The following is a 19,485-nucleotide window of genomic DNA, read 5'->3' on the forward strand; positions in this document are numbered from 1 at the left end:
TTTATGTTTTAACATATTGTTAGGCTAGCATGTTTTAGCATGTTAATAATGCATACCAATTCAACTAATTTTGAATGGACTAAAATGCTAATATTAAACTAGCATTTTTACCTAATTACTAGCCTGTGATTAGGATATTTATCAGATTACCAGCATGTTTAGCACACATTGATTTAATGTTTAACACAATGTTAGCCTAGCATGTTTTAGCACATTAATAGCATGTTCAATGCATACCAATCCAACTAATTCTGAACAGACTAAAAAAGCTAGCAAGTAGCTAACTTGTGACTAGCATGTTTAACATATTAATAGCCTGTGACTAACATGTTTAACATATTATCGACTTGTTTAGCACACACTGATTTCATGTTAAACACATTCATAGCATGTTTAATGCATATCTACCAACTTTTTTCAAACAGACTAAAAAAAACATGAAATTAGCATGTTTAGCTAATTATTAGCCAGTGACTAGGATGTTTATCACATTGCCAGCATGCTTAGCACACATTTCATGTTTAATACATTGTTAGCCTTGCATGTAAAATGCTAACATGGAACTAGCATGTTAGCTAATTACTTGTAGGTAACTAGGATCACTTTGCCAGCATGTTTAGCACACATTGACTTAGCACATTGTTAGCCTAGCATTTTTAGCGTACAAATAGCATGTTTAAAACATCCAACTGATTTTGAATGGACTGAAATGTTAGCAAGAAAGTAGCATGTGACAAGTATATTTAGCACATTACTAGCTTATAACTAGCATGTTAAGCACACACTGATTTTATGTTTATATCTATAGCATGTTTAGTGGTGGTCAGTCCAACTAATTTCAAATGGACTAAAAAGCTAACATAAAACTAGCATGTTTAGCTAATTACTAGCCTGCGACTGGAATGTTTATCACATTACTGGCTTCTTCAGCTCACATTGATTTAATGTTTAACATCTTGTCACCCTAGCATATTTTAGCACAAAAATACAATGTTGAAACTACCATGTTTAGCTAATTACTAGCCTGTGACTGTTTATCACTTTACCAGGACACACTGATTATTCTAAAAAACATGTTATACCAATTTTTGTTAAGTTTATCATGACTTATGTCTAGCATATTCTAACATGTTGCTAGCATGCTTCTTAGTTGTTCTGGCACGTTGTTCAAATGTTTTAGCACATTGCTAGCATGTTACCAGAACAATGACAACATGCCTAGCATAGTTATTCTCATTGCTAATATGTTACTAGCATGTTTTAGGATGTTGACAGCCTTCTGAATTGACCAAAAATTGGAGGAAAAAGGCTGGTTTTATACTCCTGTTCATACACACACACACACACACACACACACACACACACGCACATAAGCCAAAATGACAAATAATACACTGCTGCAGTGCATTTTATAATAGCGATTGCCATATAAATGTTATATGCCTCCACTGCTTGACACATTGTCTTCTAGTATATCCCATCATCCTGCCCAGCTCTAGCCTGAAAACATGATCCATATCATTGGAGAAAGGATAAAACGGACCACAAAATGCCAGTATTTGTCAGTCGTGGCGCCTCACACCAACCCAAAATAGTCATTGATGATCTTGCCCTTCTAATCAGCCGAAACACTGGTCTTCCAGATCGATGGAGGCATTACACAGGCTAATATTCAGCCCTGCAAGAGTGCAGGCTTGTGTTTGTCTGTTGACGTGTGTCCCCCTGAAGGAGCAGGTTGAGATCTGGGCTGATTCTGCCTCTCGACAGGAGCTAGCAAGTGCTCAGCTGCTGCATCGGCCTGTAATCTTGTTTGCCGTGTTACAGACGCCCTGCTCCCTCTCAGACATTCCCATCTGGCCTTTCCCTTGATACCATGGATATACACAACTATGTGTTTTGAAAATCAGACCAGTCCTTCTGGAAACCCAACGAGACAAGTGCTTTTTTGTTTGCTCAGTATTTCTTTCGATACCATAGATTGTGTTGATTGGAATATTCAAGTTGGTAAAATTGCAAACTAGCATTCACAGGACATTGCAAAGAGGTTTTTCTGACAAACTAATAAGAGTTAATGATTATGCACAATCTTCTCTAATTATTACTTTTGGGTTGCATTTAAATAAACATAAAATACCCTTCCCAGAACACCTCAGGAGTCAGAAATTGTTCTGTGGGAATGCAAGAGCCAGTCATGCTTTTGTACTATTTTTACCTTGAAATAGAGCTTTGGGAAAATAATGAAGAAGCCTCTTCAAAGTTACTATCAGTTTTCAGGATTTGCTATTAATAAGGTTGTTTTGAGTGAAAGTTTGATTTGTGTTTAATTTTTTTCTGATAACTAATTTGGTGTTATTCTGGTGTGTATTATACATACAGTCACCGGCCACTTTATTAGGTACACCTTACTAGTAACATGTTGGACCCACTCTTGCTTTCAGACCTACCCTAATCCTTTGTGTCATAGATTCAAGAAGGTACTGAAATTATTCCTCAGAGATGTTGGTCCATATTGACATGATTGCATCACGTAGTTGCTGCAGATTTGTCAGCTGCAGATCCATGATGCGAATCTCCCATTCCACCACATTACAAAGATGCTCTACTGGATTGAGTTCTGGTGACTGTAGAGGCCATTTGAGTTCAGTGAACTCATTGTCATGTTCAAGAAACCAGATTATTGGCGCTTTATAACATGGCGTGTTATCCTGCTGGAAGAGGCAATCAGAAGATGTGTACTCTGTGGTCATAAAGGGATGGACATGGTTAGCAACAATAATCAGGTAGGCTGTGGTGTTGACACGATGGTGTTGACGTTGATACTTAAGTGTGGCAAGAAAATATCCCCCAGACCATAACACCACCATCAGCTTGAAACGTTGACACAAGGAAGGATGGATCCATGCTTTCATGTTGTTGACGCCAAATTCTGACTCTACCATCTGAATGTGGCTGCAGAAATTGAGACTCATCAGACCAGGCAACGTTTCTCCAATCTTCTATTGTCCAGTTTTGGTGAGCCTGTGTGAATTGTAGCCTCTGTTTCCTGTTCTTAGCTGACAGGAGTGGCACCCGGTGTGGTCTTCTGCTGCTGTAGCCCATCTGCCTCAAGGTTGGACATGTTGTGCGTTCAGAGATGCTCTTCTGCAGACCTCGGTTGAGTTACCGTCGACATTCTATCAGCTAGAACCAGTCTGGCCAATCTCCTCTGACCTCTGGCATCAACAAGGCATTTGCGCCCACAGAACTGCCGCTCACTAGACATTTTCTCTTTTTCGGACCATTCTCTGTAAACCCTAGAGATGGTTGTGCATAAAAATCCCAGAAGATCAGTAGTTTCTGAAATACTCAGACCAGCCCGTCTGGCACCAACAACAACACCACGTTCAAAGTCACTTAAATCATCTTTCTTCCCCATTCTGATGCTCGGTTTGAACTGCAGCAGATCGTCCTTACCATGTCTACATGCCTAAATGAGTTGCTGCGTGTGCGATGGGATTGGCTGATGAGAAATCTGCGTTAATGAGTAGTTAGACAGGTGTACCTAATAAAGTGGCCGGTGAGTGTATGTGTGTGAAATAAGCAGATAGACAAATGTGCAATATATGTATATAAGCATATTTTGCTCTAATATCAAGTCTAAAGTCATGTAAAATTGGCCTATTGTCAATATAATCATTCTTATGCATCCGAGTATTTACTTATGTGGGAAGCTGCTGTGTAATAAGCCCGATAATATACATCCAGCTTGTAGTTATCGCAGAATAAATGCCCCCCTCCAGGGTGATAGAGGACCCCTCTGCTCCGTGTTTGCATTTATTCTGCTGTAACAACAGGCTGGATGTGCATTATTTATATGCAAATATGTACAAGATAATCTCAGGGTTCGTTGTTTTTCAGTGCATATAGAGGATGTGCTATGCTGACAGTACAATTAGCATGCCAAAACCTCTGCAGCTGAAGTGATAAAGCATAAAAACAGAACTTCAGAAAAAGAAGAACTAGTCAGTGTTAGTGATAGACTAGTTGGCTTTGGTTATCATCGACTGGAGCTGTGTATGTTCCTGCTGTCCTGAGGGATGTTGTCATAATCCGCTCACCGCAGTGCCACTGCAGAGTATTAATTATTGATATCTAATGTTATCAGTTATAACAGGGTTGGCAACTTGTGGCTTGAGAGCGTGTTTGGTTTCCAGCAGATCCGTCCTCACGTCGCCCTCTTCACCTCAGGCTGGGTACTGCAGGCGTTAATATGAAGAAACAACCTCTGTGGTGTTTTGTTTTTTCCCCTTTGCTTTAATTCATTTTTAATTAGACAAGGCTGACTCGGGGTACTTGAGAGTGTGTTAACTAATGAATTAATCATTTTGTGTTAGCATTGTTTGCAGCCGGTGGAATTAGAGGCACTGGGAGCTAATCCTGTTGTTTGTCAGTCCTCCAGCGGGACTGTGCGGCCCGCGGTGGAGAAACCCACAAACTCACACCGCAGACACAGACAAATCCAAGCAGAGACTCTACTGAGCCTCCCAATACATAAAGGGGAATCAAAATAATTAGTTTGGAGGCTTTCTGGAAAATTCACTCATCATTTTGCTCTTTTACCTCAAGTCACAACAGACTATATAAAGCTGTTTGTTTTATTATTTTAAAAAGAACATCATTTGGATAGTTGATAAAAGTTTTAAATGAGTTTTTTAGGCATTTTTATACAGTTGAAATCAATTATTTGTCCATCTGTAATTTTTTAAATCACAAATATTTCTTAAATTAAGCTTAATGGATTCAGGAAACTTTCACAGTATTTCCTAAAATATTTATTCTTCTGGAAAAAGTCTTATTTCTTTTATTTCGACTAGAATAAAAGCTGTTTTTAATTTTTAAAACCATTTTAAGGTCAATATTATTAGCCCCCTTAGGAAATATATATTTTTTTGATTGTCTACAGAACAAACCATCGTTATACAATAACTTGCCTAATTCTTGCCCGTCTTCGAGTTCTTCTGATCCGCTACTTGATCCATTGCTTTGAAACTGACATCGATGAGTGGCGCAGTGTGTAAAATTTTAAATTCTTATTAACTTGACATGGAATATTAAAAACAAAACACTCAATAATTGTGGAAAAATAAAAAAAATTGTGGAAAAGAAGCAAGTTGGAGTGAAAAATTTGAATGTTTTATAAATATACACTATTGGGGTTGTATTTTTATTAAGGATGGATTAAATTAACCAAAAGTTAAAGTAAATTATAAATATACAGATACAGATTTTATTCTGTAACACACAGAATTTTTTTTTGGAAAAATAAATGACTATGAATAAAATGAACAATAATAATGTGTAGTTGATAATAATAATAATAATAGTAATAATAATAATAGCAGTATGCTATTAATAGTTATACTTCAAAACTTTTTTCTAATTCAACATCTGAATCACACCTTAGACTGTTTTCAATAATAATTAAATGAATACTATCACTAATAATAATAATAATAGTTTATACTAATATTAGTTTAATAATAGTTAGACTAATAATAGATTCTTAATTTCAAAACCCACCCAATGTTTTTATTCTAGTTCACACAGACACCTTAGACTGTTTTCAATAATAATAATAATCATATGAATACTATGAATAATAATAATATGAATTATAATAATAATAGGGCATCACGGTAGTGCAGTGGGTAGCACGATGGCCTCACAGCAAGAAGGTCACTGATTCGAGCCTCAGCTTGGTCAGTTGGCATTTCTATGTGGAGTTTGCATGTTCTCCCCTTGTTCACGTAGGTTTTCAAGTCCAAAGACTTACGGTACATGTGCATTAGGTAAGCTAAAAATTGGCCGTAGTGTATGTGTGTAAATGAATGTGTATGGGTGTTTCCCAGTGATGGGTTGCAGCTGTAAGGGCATCCTCTGCGTAAAAAAACATATGCTTGATAAGTTGCCGGTTCATTCTGCTGTGGCGACCCTAGATTAATGAAGAGATTAGGTCGAAAATAAAATAAATAATAATAATAATAATAATAGTAATAGGCTAATAATAGTTTCTTAATTTCAACCCCTCCCCAAAATTGTTCTTCTATGCATGGCGTCTGCTTTTGTAACTCGTTTAAAAGTGTATGGGTTTTGTGGCGAGTAAATTAAGACCAAATTGTTTTGTTTTGGAGATGCTGTTTGTACCCCGTCGGCTTTAGCTGCCTCACGTAAACTTAAAAACAGCTTATTAAGCCTCAGACACTGGTTTGTTTGTGAAACCACCGACCGTCTGCTCAGCTCAAGCCTCCAGGCCGCAGACGCCACAGCTTTACTCCTGCTGGTGCCGCTTTGATGAGAGGAAAACCCTAAAAACACTCCACACAGGAGACCAGTAGTGAGGCAGGAGAACATCTGAATCACACTGACGCCTTAGACTGACAGACATGAAACTGAAACAAGCACAGATATAAAAGTACCAGCAGTCAGGTCTAGAAGTAGAATCTCTATTCAGCTTCTCCCGAGGGAAGGCTGAGGATGTTAGCTGATTGTTGAACCCATCTCTTTATATTAATCCAAATAAATATCTGTGTATTTTTTTCTAACATTGTTATTTTATTTAAATTACAAAACAGTAAAGAACTGAGCATTTCCACCTTTAATTACTATAGGTCAAAATGACTGCATGCATGTCTGCTACGTTTCGCTGTGACTTTAAATATGAGGGCATTTTTTTGCCTAGCAACTTCCTGCTAACATAAATAAAACTTTTTGATAGCAAAAACATGTATTTAGTTCAGTAATAATTCAAATCAGCATATTCTGTGCCGCAAAAAATAGCTCCTGTATTGAAAGTCAAAATGAAAGTGAGGCCCAGACCTTTGCATGTTCTAGTATCTTAACAACATATTTATAGGCTGTATTACCAAAAAAGATAATATTTTTAGGGTAATGGTGTCATTAAATATGATGTCAGACATTCAAAGCGTAATTTTAAAGTCTTAATAATATAAATATGATGTGACAGTATGACGTCTTATATGAGAACCGTCAAAATGACCAGCAGGGCTTTACATTAACACCCGCCAACCCGCCAAATGCGTTAGATTTCAGCAGTGGCGGGTAAGACAGACACTACTACTAGCCACTTTGGCTGAATGAAAATAATTTTTCCAGATAATAATTCTTAAAAGCAGGGTTTAACATTAAGGATGGTCCAATATGCATGCCAAGGCGATCTTAGATTTGAGAAGCACACGACTGACAAAAATATTTGCGTTTGCAACTTCGCGCAAGCAAAGCAGGTGAATACCGAATGAGAGGATAATCACTAGCGCTAACAGCTGAGATGATGCGCGCGCGACTTTATTCCTTTCAAGAAGCAACTGTGTCTAGAAACACAACTGATGCGATCGGTTCTCTTTCAAATAGACTAGCCAGTTGCTTTCACTTTAACTATTATTTGAACAGATTATTTATGGGTCTAATGGTAACCGTAAGTGTGATCATCCTTTCATTATCACATGGTATGTTTTTTACCTGCTTTCTTTAGTGTTAATATGGTTTAATTATTATTTTTTACAATAACATTTGTGTAGTTAACTGGTGATCTTGGACCTTTAGCTAGCACAGACTACTGTGCATATGTTTTGTTAAATAAAACGTATAGTAAACAGCTATATTTTGCTTGTTTTGACACATTTAAAACGTATGGCTGAGAAATAATTATTTGTTTGTTCGGTGTGGTCAGAGATACATTTGGTAAATCCTTCATTTTGAGCTCTGAAAATGATGTGAAATAAAAAATAATTAAAATACTACGAAACCATTTGCTCATGATTATTGAGCAAGCTCATACACGACACAGAAAAAGTGAAATGAAGGCATGTGGAGATAACGCAAAATCTAAATCAAGTCATTTTTACACGTCAAAGTCATATTTATGTGGATAAAATATATTTTCCCAACAAGAAAAGTGTGGCTAGTGAAAATGGCAAGTGGCTAGTAATGTTGGGAAAACTACTAGCCACAGTGGCTGGGGATCAAAAAAGTTAATGTCAAGCCCTGATGACCAGTATGGAAATTCTAATATTCACAGAACTTTAGTTCCTCTGTTATTATAGTCTACTTTCGTGTCCGTGATAACGCTGAACAAAGTGAGGGCATCGATGACCATTCTGCCCAATCACAGACGTTTCTGTTGAGCTCCTGAGCACACAGCCATTTAGCTCATGCTGATACGCTCTCTCATTGGCTGCAGCTGGTCACTACATCTGTCAGCCGACTGCTCTGGAATATTCAGCATGCTAGATATTGGACTTCCATCTGTAAGGTGTCAGTGACGCTTTATAATGCCTCTTTCATGCGTTGTTCAGTAGTTCACACATAAAGACTGCCGAGCGCCGAGCACTCGCAGATTTCTCCCAATCACAGCCCGATCTGTCGGCGAGCTCGTTAACTTCCAAATCGGACTCAAATAAGGCTTAAAATCCTGTAGTGTGAACTAGGCTTAACGAAAGAGCCTGCGTTTAAATGATCTTACGTCTCTTTTTTACAATTTAACAATCAAAGTCTATTCAACTGATTATATTTTAATTCCATTACAACATCGAGGCTGTAAATTTAAAATAGTCACATAAAGCTTTCACCATTTGCTGAAAACCACTAGCTGTTTATAATAGATCAAATTGATGATAATAAACATTCTAACAATACTGTCCTCAAACTTTGCTTGTGAGAGTTGCCAACAGTGTTTTAGTCACTGCGTCCAGCACTAAAGCAAGTGGACGGATGGTCAGTTTTTCCTCAGGGTTTCCCTCGGCATCACCTGTCCCGTACAGATGGTGTGTGTGATGGGTGTAATTCCTCCGTCATGCGCGGCTGCTTGGCCTCTATTAGCCCACGTCTCAGGAGAAACACATCTGTGTGACGGACAGATCCAGCCGCAGTGAAGGAGGAAGAATAATGCTAAACCAGCCGTATAAGTGCTCGGTGCATGAATGTCACTTAAAGAGCTCTTATTATGGCCTTCGTACAAGACGTAATTCAAGTCTCAAGTGCCTCAGGAATATGTGTGTGTGAAGTTTCAGCTCAAAATAAGCCACAGATCATGTGTTAAATCATGCTATATTGGATGGAGGCAGTGTAGTGTACTAAAATTAAAGTCCTAAAGTATTGTTTTCTTCTGCAGAAAGTTTTATTTGCTTTATTTTTTTCTAGAATAAAACTAGTTTTTAGTAATAATAATAATAAAAAAGAAATGTAAAGGTCAATATTATTAGCCCCCTTTCAGAGGGGTGGTTCAGAATGTAATTTTAGGGCTTGGTTGTGTTTATAAGATGCAACGCAATGTGTGTTCATGTTTCAATTGAAGAAAATCACATTCATTTTTCATTATATCTTACTTTGATTATACACAGCTACTCAGCTAACATGGAAACGACTGTCATATTTCCTATTTTCTCTGAAAGACCCGCCCTTAAGAGGCTCTGATTGGTCAGCTAACATAATGTGCTGTGATTCGCAGCTCCACTGTGATTCGAAGCTCCTCTGTTATAACATTACAGCGCCTCTGGTCACGCCCCTTCACTGCACGGAGTGTATGTGTGTAACCTGAAGGGTTTATGACATCATTAACCCGGATGCATTTTTTTGTAGTCCCCAAACTTTGTTCGCTGCAGGCTTTGCCAAGCTAACTCTGTAAAAGCCAATGTCTCCCTTTGCATTGAACTTTGAGCGTCTTACATTTAGAGATGTTGTTCACACAGCTACATTACACATCAACTAAAGTTTAAATCATGACATCGTAGTGGACCTCCCCTTTAAAGTGTTCATTTAATTAGTGCTGGTGCAATGCTGCTGCATAATGAAGAAACATCTTTGGTGTTAATAAACAAAATAAATCAAGGTTTTGTTTATTTGTGTGTGTGAAAGATATGGCATTGTGTTAAATATCGGCTAAAAGCCTACAAATATCCTGCGGAGTGAAATTGCTGACTTTCAAAGTCATCCCTCACACTGCAGCACAGTTAAAGGGAAGTATTTTGAGGGAGAAAACAAAGTGATGCATCTCCAAAACTTCCTTAGGAAACAGAAAGGTTTATGTTCATTTGTCAGCTACGTAAACACAATAGCACTTAGCATTTTAGGGATTTCCATAAGAAAGCCTGCAGTCTCATTATTTCTGTCCTGTCGGACTGCTTTTCTCCCAAACGCAGCAGCACATAATAATGAGAGTTCAGAGAGATACCTCAGGAGCCTGTGCTCAGTCCTGTTACTGCATTATCATTCAGTAACATTTTTTTAAATAGTTAGAATTTATATATATATATATATATATATATATATATATATATATATATATATATATATATATATATATATATATATATATATATATTATTTTTTTTATTTTATTATTTTTTTTTTTTGGGGTAAAATTGTAGTAATTTTGTTGTATTTTTCTGTCATTTTTAAAATATTATTTAGATTTTTTTGGAGCTGAAATTGAATATATAAAAATATCTGCCAACGCTTTACTACTAATTAGCTGCTTATTAATAGTTAGTAAAGTAGTATTTGGATTTAGGTTTGGGATAAGGGATGTAAAACATGATAATATTTTTGTAAGTGCTAATATACAGTTCATATCTTAATAATAGGCAATTAATAAATAAATGTGATATCCAAGTCTTAAAATAGTAAAGCAATTAAAACAGTTATTATGCTCCTCCTTTATTGTTTTTGCATATAATGTTTATATACATGTGTTTTCTGTACTAAAAGGGCATTTAATAACATTTGTTAACCAAAATTGAAAATATATTTATAATATATTTGTATCTAAATCGATAATTATTTACCCTATCTTCCTTTTTTGTTCATTTTCCTTTTATTTATCTTTTTCTTGTTTAATCCTTCTTGTTAAGAAATGTGAAGTGCTTTTATTGTAAAATAAAACTGTACATGCTGGTTCTTATTAATAAAGCAAAAAAAAAAATGTCAATAAAATAAATACAGGTATAACGCCAGTAGGAATTGTTATTAAAATTAAAGTGTTACCATGTTTATTATCTATAAATGTGCTTGCTAGATGTTTTGCAAAAAAACTCAAATCATTCTCATACCGAAATCAGATTTAAGGCCATATATAAACAACTTCATTAAAAATATAGGTAATATATTTGAACAAATATGTGTAATTCTTATGGTAACCTTATATATAAATATATTAATGGGCATTTTTAAAAATATATCCAACATAAGCTCTTCTGAAAATGTTGCCCTATATACATTTCTGGAGATTGCGAATTATGTAGCCAGACGCACAAACTGCATTTCATCCTCAAAATAAACAATACAGGGCAGTATGACACCATTCCTTTTCGAGCTTACCAGCTGACCGCTTACCTCAGTGTGGACGACTTTTCCATTGTTAAAATCAGTGAGTCTGTTGACAGCGGCCTCTGTTGGACTTACGCAAGAGCAAGAGCAAATTTCAGTCGTGAGTGAAATTTGAGATCTGAAAAAGCGGACAGCAGCAGCCTCTGGTAGATTCACAAAAACAGCAAAAAAAAAGTAGCTCCTGGGATGTATTTGGCGCTCTCCAGAAATGTATATAGGGGTACATAATCAGAATGAGCCTGGGTTGTATATATCACACACACACACACACACTCACACACATATATAGATAGAAGGATGGATGGATGGATGGATGGATGGATGGATGGATGGATGGATGGATGGATAGATAGATAGATAGATAGATAGATAGATAGATAGATAGATAGATAGATAGATAGATAGATAGATAGATAGATAGATAGATAGATAGATAGATAGATAGATAGATAGATAGATAGATAGATAGATAGATAGATAGATAGATAGATAGATAGATAGATAGATGTTACTTATATAATAGCATATATGAAATCCAAATATGAACTTGCATGCCATGTATGTGATTTGCATATAGCTTTATAAATTAGATTCCTATATGGGTTTTGATATATAGGGGTTTTTGAATTATACTTTTTTTTTTTTACAAATAAATACAGTTATACCCAAACAGGAGACTATGGTTGTGGTTTTATACTCAACTAAAAACAATTAGTCTGTGTGTGTCCCTTTAAATGCAAATGAGCTGCTGACAATTGCTGGCAATTTGAAGCATTTTGCGTTTAAATTCCTGATATAAAGTCTTCTTTAAGACAAAAAGACGACTCTGATAGACAGAGCATTGTGTGAGTATTAAGCCAAGTTCTCTTTTGTGTCAAATCAGATTTTCTTTTCTGGAAAACCGAGGACTACAATGGGGGTTTTTGAGGTTGTTGAGAAACAGTGCTTACTGATACACAGAATAAATGACTCCCGCTGGAGCCACTTCATTGTTCTTGTTAGAAAACTTTTACACAAAGAGCGAGTCGTACTTTATGATAAATATATTTTAGATGATGCATATACACATGAGAGTAAGATGCATGAGCGTCCTGATAAAAGGCCTTTTATTTATAAGTGGGCTCGCTTTGAAGCTGTTGCTTTTCAGACTACAAACTACTCTTAATTTAAAAGGATGCTATATATTTTATGTTTTTGAATATATTAGAAGTGAAATGTTTCTACATATTACTTTTTTGTACAATATTTAGTTTAAAAGACCATTTTTTTTGCTCTTTGTTCAAACTACTTATTTAAAAATAAACTGAAGGGTGGCATTTATTTTGCGATAGCTACTGGCTGGATGTAAATTATCTATTTATTACACAGCAGCTTCCCCCTTGGATGAAAAGTAATGACTATATTGACAATAGGCCAATTTTACATTACTTTGGACCTTAAATATTGCAGAAAAATATGTATTTCTATACATATTTGTATGTGTGTGTGTGTGTGAGAGAGAGAAATGTGTTTATTTCTCAAACAAACCACAAATTAAACTTGTACTAAAAACTTACTTATTAATAGCAAATCCTGAAAACTGACAGTAACTTTGAAGTGGCCTTTTCATTTTTTTTTTACAAAACTTGTAAATTTGTAAAATATGTTTTGCTCTTAAATTGTATTTATTGTTTAATAATGTTTCAGGAGTGTAATAAATAAGTAAATACAGTACATATCAGTTAATAAGCTATATATAATAAGTCAACACGTCACCTTTTATCTCAGAAAACTAAATTTCTAAAGGTGCTGTTGACTTGAACTTTTCACCAGAGGTCAATAACAACCAAAGAAATCCACAATTGCAAAGAAAACAAAACTTATTAGATTACAAATGAAGATCTGTCTAATAAAATGAAATGACACTGGAAAAAAGTATTGAACACATGTAGAAAGGGAGGTGTAGAAAGGCAGGAAATGCCCAGACAGCCGCTGAAATCTCTCAGTAGTTCTTCAGCAACCCTCTGCCATTTCTCAGTGTAAATAAATATCAGTTGCTTCAGTTCAATATTTACATTAGCAGAACGATGAAGATAAAACCAGCAAGACAATGATCCAAAACACAGCCAATGAAACTCTCAGATGGTTTCAGAGAAAGAAAATCAAGCTGTGGAATGGCCCAGCCAATCACCTGACTTGAATCCAATAGAAAATACTAAATAAAGATAGAGCAGTTCATTCTTCACTTTATTCTTAATATGAGAGGCGTCTTTAAGCTGTCATCACCATAAAAGCTTTTTATATAAAGAAGTAAATAAAGTACATATCCATTTGTAAAAAAACAGAATAATAATAAAGAAAAAATGAATAATGTAGCTTTATATTAATATTTAATACCCAATAGTAGTAAGCGTATTATTTAATTGTGAAATGTTTTTACACAATCCATTTTTAGTACAGTACTTAATTTAAATATTTAATTTGTAATAATATTTCAGGTGTAAATAAATGTAAATACAGTACATATAACTTATAGTTATAGTAATAAAGTACAAAAAAATTATCTATACTTAAATTATTATTTAAGTATAGCTCTATATTTAATAAGCAGCAGTAGTAGTTATTGTATCCTTTATTTGTTTATTTATTTATCCGTAATATTTCTTTGTCAGCTCAGGACCCAGCTGCTCAGATAATTTACTCGCTTTGAAAGTTGTTATTAGAGCTGCTAACATTTCAAAGTCTCTTTGTTGCCTGCATTTGCATATTTTACACTGACGCCATCAAAAGCCTGCCGTGTGTCGCAGGCCGATATTCGCCTCTCCGTAGGGGCTTACAGTATCCCTTTCTTAACATTTTAATTGCCTTGTTTTTGTACAAAGCAGGTGGTGCTTAATTCTGCAAAATCCCGCTCTTAGTGGATTGAAGAACAAATGAGCTGCTGTTTGTGAGAGTGATCTTTCAGCAATCAGATGTGTGTGTGTTGCTGTATCGGACATTAATGCAGAGACAGTCACTTGAGGTCATCCAGGATCACTTTAATCCTTTATGAAAGACGTTTTCTTCACACGTCCAGTGACTGAACGCTTTGTTTTCACCTCTCACTTTCAATTGATGTTTAATCGTCTTCTATTCATTCATTTAATCAGACCGTCTTTTTGATCGTGGCCCTCAAATGCACCGCTATAGTGCTTTGCAACACACACACCCACACACAAACACACAGTTGTTTAAATGTATTACAAAACTCGTGCTTAGGATCACACCCTGCAGGCACAGGACACCAACATGACATCATATTGACGTTGTATCCCAATTTCGTGGGGACGTTGGGTTTTGCTTGGAAATGAAAATCGGGTTGACGTCAGAACCCAAGGTCAGGTCGATTCCAATTTCCACCCTTAAAGGGTCACGAAACACCAAAACACATTTTTTGGGCTGTTGACAGTCGTATATGTGTCCCACACTGCTAAAAACACTATTAGGACACCTATATTTCACTAAAAAGTGTAAATTGGTTGTTTTTGCGTTATTTCAAGCAAATTCGTACTTTGGGTTTGAAACGAATTTTTGAAGCTGCGTCACGGTCATGACATAATAGCGTGTATTCCAGCGTGCAGACTGGACGTCTGTGCCAGAGTGTGTCTTATTACGTCTTACAGTGTGATGCATTAATGCATGAGTACAGCTTGGTTCAAACCAATCAGCGCGCTCTTTTGTGCAACTTCATTAATATTCATTACTGTCACAGAGTTTAGACGACAGAGACACCACGTTGTGTTGGCAAAACAAGCGTGAAGTGTTGCTTTAATAGTTTGCTGCAGTTAAGTTTTGTTTTCATTTTCTCTCTGTGAGAGCTCATCTGGAGTCACGTGTGGATTAACAGTGTACGCGACACTCGACAACAATAACTTACGTGTCTAAGGAGGATTATTGTTTACCTGAGAGCTGTTCTCATCTGCAAATGCTGAGATCCGGATTCGCTTGTAGTCTCCTCTTAATAAAGATGCGGCTCTAGTTGCTGGTGATTGTCCTGTCTCTACAGATTTGGTAAGTGAGCGACCAGCGCTCTTTGTTTATTCAGTTTTTTCATATCGAACAAACTATTGCACCGAGTGTAAACATGTTAGCACTACAACCAAACTTTAACCTCGTGTAGGATTTTCACCGCATTTTGTGACCGGAATAACACACGCGGCTTTCTGACGCTACCTGCCGTGTGCATCTAAGTTTCCGGGAAATGCGGAGGGTTTTTTTCTCTCATTCGCCGTGCGGTATCAAACATTGCATGAAAAATACACGCTTAGAGCAGTTCCTCGAATCAAATATCTCGTTTGTCGCGAGGGGCATGAATGAATTCCCTGAATGAAAGAGCCAAACTGCAGTTAAAGTCCACCATTTAGTAATTTGGCAAATAATTCGACTACAGATGTCCATGTAAACACAGTCACTTTGTCCCCTGTGTGTGTATTTTGACTCTGAAACTCAGCGCGCCCAAATAGACACTTCCACACCAAGCCGCTTTTCTTCCTCCGACACTCCCCCCTAAACAGAGCTGGACACGCCCACTTTTCTGACTTTTTCCAAAGTAGAGGTGTGAAAACACTCTGCTGAAACGAGGGGGTTTCATGGCCCTTTAAATCGACCAAATTTCACCGTCTAGACGTTCTGTGGACGTTACCACTATGACATCTATCAGACGTTGGATTTTGGTCACATTCCAACATGACCTAAATTAAACCAAATATCTATGTAATTTGACGACATTATTAGACGTCAAAAAAACGTTGTCCTTAGACGGTGGCTAGACATTGAATTTTGGTCACCTAAAGTCATGACTTAAATGTTACCTAATATTAACGTCTTATGAAGATGTGTGCCTGCTGGGCATTTTAGTTTTTGAAAGCATGTTTTGGGTCCAAATGTCTTTCTTGCGGAGGTAGACCTTTCGGAGGTAGACCGGAGAAAAGCGGTGTTATTTGCAAGTTTGTTCTCCGGAATTAACAACAAAAGAAAAAAATTGAGTGGGAGAGTTTAGCTGATGCGGTTAACACAGTTGGGTCTGAACATCGCACTGAGTGAATTAAAAAAGAAATAGTGTGATTTATAGGTGTAAAATGTTGCAACACCCTTAACAGTCTCAGTGGCGCACCTCGTAACACGCATGTCAACATGTTTTGACTTGTTTGAGCATGAACTCGGTTCGAATCCAGCGTCTTATGAACTCGCATGGGCCGATATCTGATTTTAAACTTTACCGTGGTTTAGAAAAGTTAAGGTTTTAAACCTACTAGAATTTTCTGCCATGCCATTCCTACGATATATGTGTAAGGGTTTTTTTAATATTGTTTTTATGACTATTTTGTTTAGTTTTTTTAGGGCAAAATTATCTCCAACAGAAAGGACCCTCCACATTAAAAGCTACTGGTCAGCCCATGATACAGCACATTTGAAAAACAAATCACTAATACACCAACATCCAAGCATCGACAGACTCTTATACTGGTTCATGCCTAATCGTATCCTAAGAAAAGTGAAAAGCCCCTAAAAAATAATAAATAGATTAAAAAAAAGCACAATTTCAGTGAACGGCCCCTTAATCTGCCTATCACACATGTGCCGAACAGCAGATCCTGAATCAGCCATGATCTGTTGAAGCCCAAACGCACACACTGAGTCAGAATAAGATCAGCAGTGTGTTTGCATGAGGCAGATGGAGACAGAGAGCCGCTCTTTTGTCTGTCTGTGTGTGTTTGTTTTGTTCCTGAGCGATAACTACAGCAGATTACATTGAAACGTTTGACTTTATGTGATCTTCTGCAGGCCCGTCGTTCAAGCCCAGCTGCAGCAAAGGCCAGAAGTATCTGGAGTTCATTCCCATCAACCTGCACACGCAGAGGATGAGGGTCACGTGTCCCAGGAAAACAGGTGCGTCCCCACACGCTGATCGATCTGTCTGTTCAAGTTTTCCGGGTGTGTTTGGAAGGAAATATTCTTACATCTTTAAAATTAGAAAAGTGAATGTATGTAAGACTATTAGAATGATTTTTGAATGATTGTGTGACATTTAAGACTTTAAATTATAAGAATATACATGCATATTGTACACTACCTGATAAAAGTCTCGTCGCCTATCCAAGTTTTAGTAACAACAAACAATAAGTTGACTTCTAGTTGATCATTTAGTATCAGAAGTGGCTTATATGACAGGCAAATGTGTGAAAACCTACATCTCTGCAATAACTGAAATAAATTCTTAGGTCATCTGGAATGGCAAAGAAAGCGTTCTTGCAGGACTCCCGGAGTTCATCAAGATTCTTTGGCTTCATTTTCAATGTCTCCTCTTCCATCTTACCCCATACATAATTTTCATGTCTTGTGACTGGGCTGGCCAATCCTGGAGCACCTTGAACTTCTTTGCTTTCAGAAACTTTGACGAGGGACTTAATTATGAGAAGGAGCGCTATCCTGCTGGAGAATTTGCCCTCTCCTGTGGTTTGTAATGTAATGGGCAGCACAAATGTCTTGATACCTCAGGCTGTTGATGTTGCCATCCACTCTGCAGATCTCTCGCACGCCCCCATACTGAATGTAACCCCAAACCATGATTTTTCCTTCACCAAACTTGACTGATTTCTGTGAGAATCTTGGCTCCATGCTGGTTCCAGTAAGTCTTCTGCAGTGTTTGTAATGATTGTGATGCAGCTCCACAGATGAATTATCAGAAAAATCCACCTTCTTCCACTTTTCCAAATGATCAACTACAAATCAAGTTTTTATTTGTTGCTCTTACAACTGGGATCGACGACAAGACTTTTGTCAGGTAGTGTATGTATTTACGTGTGTCAATCTATAATAAATAGTTAACTTTCAGTCTCATTCCATTGTTTTTGTTGCTTGTAGCACTTTTATATTAATATACAATACCAGTGTTATTTTTAAATAGTTAAGGTACTTTAACAAAAAGGTTCCAGTGTTTAATCTAGTGAACAAACAATGAAAGTTACATTTATTACTGTTAATATTCATCTTTGTTAACATCTGTTAATGGAAATTATTCGTTATTTTTTAAAGTCATTCACAAGTCGTTCATCTTAACTCACAGTGCATCAATTAATGTTAACAAGCACAACTTTGGATGTTAATAATGCATTAGTAAATACTGAACTATGATTAATAAATGCTGTACAAGTATTGTTAATGGTCAATATACACAAAGACTTTTAATTTTCAGCCAGGCAGCCCAACAGCTTCTTTCCATTACACAACTGTCACGATTAAGATTAGATTTCGTTTAAAATCACCCACCTTCACTGCGTGTTTGAAATATGATATGAAGTAGGTCTCAGATTGGACAAGAAAAACCCATTAAATTCAGTTTCCCCCCGCCATGTCTGTAAAGTATGACAGTTTATTTTACCCCAGTATTTTTAATGTAATTTCTGCGCCAGACTGTTGCTGCTGACGGCGCTAGTGGTTACAACAGTCTTTCATCTCGTTTTACGCTTGAACAACTGAATGAATGCTTAAGTCTATTTAACTGAATAGAATGTAATTACATTACAACATCAATGCTGTGAAAGCAACAGTGTGAAATTGAAAATAGTCACATTTAGCTTTGACCGGAAGTTTATCATTGGCTTTAAAACTCTAGCTATGCATAGAGCCCATCATGTGCTCATATCAATAAATACATGAATGTCAACGTACTGCATTTACTTTAAATTTAAAAAATCATAATGTATTTATTATTAAATATTATTGCAATTTAGATTTAATTTCAATGCAATGTAGCTGTTTTTATTTGAACATATGTTAAAATGTCATGTATTCCTATGATTCAAAGTTGATACTCCTTAAAAATGTTGTTATTATAAGTGATTATTATACAAACGTCTACAAAAGTATGAAGCAGCGCAACTTTTTTAAAAATTGATGATAATCATAGCTGGCAGCAACTCTCACATGGTCGCCCACTGAAGCTAAGCAGGGCTGAGCCCGGTCAGTACCTGGATGGGAGACCACATGGGAAAGCTAGGTTTCTGCCGGAAGTGGTGTTAGTGAGGCCAGCAGGGGGGTCTATGTGGGTCCTCATCCCCCAGTATAGTGAGGGCGACTCTATACTGC

General features: G+C 36.6%; 1 protein-coding gene across 34 annotated transcripts in view; it reads left to right on the forward strand.

Moving 5' to 3' along the window:
- The window catches only part of inpp4b (inositol polyphosphate-4-phosphatase type II B), a 405,814-nt gene that overhangs the window by 279,316 nt on the left and 107,013 nt on the right, over nt 1–19,485 (forward strand). For all 34 annotated transcript variants that reach the window (XR_012382279.1, XR_012382281.1, XM_073906014.1 and 31 more), the window contains one exon: nt 17,182–17,286. Coding sequence is in view for 32 of the 34 variants with exons in the window: in XM_073906014.1 (XP_073762115.1) it covers nt 17,182–17,286 (105 nt within the window). In the remaining 2 variants the exon portion in view is untranslated. The remainder of the gene's footprint in view (nt 1–17,181; nt 17,287–19,485) is intronic.

This window comes from Danio rerio, chromosome 1 (assembly GCF_049306965.1).
Source record: "Danio rerio strain Tuebingen ecotype United States chromosome 1, GRCz12tu, whole genome shotgun sequence".
Taxonomy (NCBI): Eukaryota; Metazoa; Chordata; class Actinopteri; order Cypriniformes; family Danionidae; genus Danio; species Danio rerio.